The sequence below is a fragment of the Humulus lupulus genome, chromosome 3 (genome assembly GCF_963169125.1).
Source record: "Humulus lupulus chromosome 3, drHumLupu1.1, whole genome shotgun sequence".
In the NCBI taxonomy this organism is placed as follows: domain Eukaryota; kingdom Viridiplantae; phylum Streptophyta; class Magnoliopsida; order Rosales; family Cannabaceae; genus Humulus; species Humulus lupulus.
Window position 1 is genome coordinate 180,326,665 of NC_084795.1, and position 2,530 is coordinate 180,329,194.

The following is a 2,530-nucleotide window of genomic DNA, read 5'->3' on the forward strand; positions in this document are numbered from 1 at the left end:
TTGATGCGTGAGATATGTGATTAGGGTTTGGCTCGGTTGTTAAATGTGAACATGATTAGGGCTTGGCCTGGTTGTTAAATGTAAATATGATCAGGGCTTGGCCCGGTTGTTAAATGTAAACATGATTAGGGCTCAGGCCCCTGTAAATGAGCATGAATATAATTATGCATGTGGATATTTGATTAAGTATACTGGAATGCGATGCATTTATTTATATGATGAAAATACTATATGTATGATAATTCCTAATTGAAAGTTTGGCTTATAAGCCGTGGTCGGCACTATGCATGCAGAACGCAGGCCGCTATGGCTAGGCCACCCTGGGAGTGTATTGTGCACTTGTCTGGCTCTGATGCCACTTGAAAAAATAGAAGTGCGATACGCACTTGTGTGACCCAGTGGTCGCATACTTATATAATGTGTCTGCTTGGTTACAATTATTACTGCTAAGCTTGTTGTTTATATTCTGTTGACTATTTGAATCTGTTTAATTAAGTTTTCTTGTCGAGTCTTGGCTCACGGGTGCTATGTGGTGCAAGTAAGGGTAAGGAGAAGCTTGGCCAGCCATGAGTTGGAGAGCGTAAGGGGAGGTGTGTACATATGCAGCCTGCTCGACCTCCACGACTGGGATATCACAGAGGAACTAGGGTTGGACCCTGTTTTGCCGCTTAGGTTGACTTATTTTGTAATCCCTGAGTTGTAAATGAATTTTGAACTTCTATTTTTTTTGGATCCCATATAAAGACAATTTTTTTTAATGGAAATGTTTATTCCTTTGACCAAAATCTTTAATACCTGAGCCATTAGTTACTTAATCACATGTTTTAGTCCAAAGGACTCATTTAGGGAGTCAAGCACTAGTTTAAATACACGTTGTAACAATCCCTGATTAGTAGGGTGTTACAACCATTAGTGGTTCTACTTCAATCCACTTAGTAAAATAATCCACTATGACCACTGCAAATTTGACTTCACCTTTTCCTGTTGGTAGTTGCCCGATTAGGTCATTGCCTCACACATTAAAAGACCATGAACTTTGCATCTGTTTAAGTTTGTTAAGAGTTGCTCAAGGTATTTTGAAGAATCGTTGGCACTTGTCACATTTTCGCACATACTCCATAGAATCTTCATTCATTGTTGGCCAAAAATTACCCTCGTCGCAATATCTTCTTAGCTAGACATTTCCCCCCTGTATGATTGCCACATAATCCTTCATGTACTTCAATCATTAGCAGATTTGCTTCTGCTCTAGTAATTCACTAAAGTAGAGGCATCGAGTATCCTCTTTTGTACATTACTCCATCAATGATAACGTAACTAGCAGCTTGCCTTAAACAATTTCGAGCCTCATTTATGTCTTCAGGTAACATTCTTTTCTCCAAGTATGTTGCAATAGGAGTCATCCAGAAGGGGGTTTTATTGAGCAATAGCATTTTTTTCGATTCGTTTATACTATGTTGAGCAAGGTTCTCAACCGGTATTACGTTTAGAGTATTGACATCCTTAGCAATTGACAATTTTGCTAAGGCATCATCGTTAGAATTCTAGTCACGGAGCACTTGCTTTATGGTAAACTTTTTAAACTGTGCCAGAAAATCTTTAGATTTATTGAGGTAGGAGGCCATTTTTATGCCTCGAACCTGGTATTCGCCCAATACCTTATTTACGACCAGTTGTGAATCACTGTATATGTCGATTGATATAGCTCTGACATCCCTAGCAAGTTGTAATCCTGCCAGGAGAGCTTCGTATTCTGCCTCATTGTTTGAAGCATTAAAACCGAATCTAAGTGCGTAATGAATGCAATGCCCTTCAAGTGTAATAAGAATGAGTCTAGCTCCAGAGTTATGTTCGTTTGAGGACCCATCAACAAAAAACTTCCATGTTGGCAAAATTTCTCCATCAATCTCTGGTTCCTTAATCTGCTCGTTTTCCTATGCTATTCCAGTGCATTCAATAATAAAAACTACTAAGGCTTGTCCTTTAATAGTAGTTCTTGGCTGGTATGCAATTTTGTACTACCCTAGCTCTATTGCCCACTTTAGTAGTCAACCAGATGTTTCCGATTTTTGTAACACCTGCCTCAGAGGCTTGTCGGTTAGTACCATGATGGAGTGAGCTTGAAAGTAGGGCCTTAACTATATTGCTGCTAGCAACAAGCTAATTTTTTTCGATCAGGGGGTACTGTGTTTCTGCTCCAATAAACCTTTTGCTTATATAATATACTGAATTATGGACTTTGTTTGCTTCCCTGATAAGGGCTGCACTAAAAATAACTTCCATGTTGGAAAAATTTCACCATCAATCTCTGGTTCCTTTATCTGCTCCTTTTCCTCTGGTACTCTAGTGAATTCAACAATAAAATCTGCTAAGGCCTGTCCTTTGATAGTATTTATTGGCTGGTATGTGATTTCATACTGCCCTAGCTCTATTGCCCACTTCAGTAGTCGATCAGATGTTTCTGGTTTTTGTAACACCTGCCTAAGAGGCTTGTCAGTTAGTATCGTGATGGGGTGAGCTTGAAAGTAGG

At 39.3% G+C, this 2,530-nt stretch overlaps 1 protein-coding gene across 1 annotated transcript; it reads right to left on the reverse strand.

Moving 5' to 3' along the window:
* Positions 1–1,259: 1,259 nt before the first annotated feature.
* On the reverse strand, positions 1,260–2,283 carry LOC133825247 (uncharacterized). Its single transcript, XM_062258214.1, has 3 exons — positions 2,227–2,283; positions 1,659–1,934; positions 1,260–1,544 (listed from the first exon to the last, which is right to left on the reverse strand). Exons 1-3 carry the CDS (start codon positions 2,281–2,283, stop codon positions 1,260–1,262), a joined length of 618 nt encoding a protein of 205 aa, XP_062114198.1.
* Between the last annotated feature and the right edge of the window lie 247 nt (positions 2,284–2,530).

Bases quoted from the DNA above. Each gene is read 5' to 3' on its own strand.
- LOC133825247 (XM_062258214.1), bottom strand. From the start codon at position 2,283: ATGGAAGTTATTTTTAGTGCAGCCCTTATCAGGGAAGCAAACAAAGTC. The intron at 1,935-2,226 runs GTATATTATATA...GGAATAGCATAG, and splicing joins CAAACAAAGTCCATAATTCA to GAAAACGAGCAGATTAAGGA. The intron at 1,545-1,658 runs GTATTGGGCGAA...CTCCGTGACTAG, and splicing joins CACAACTGGTCGTAAATAAG to AATTCTAACGATGATGCCTT.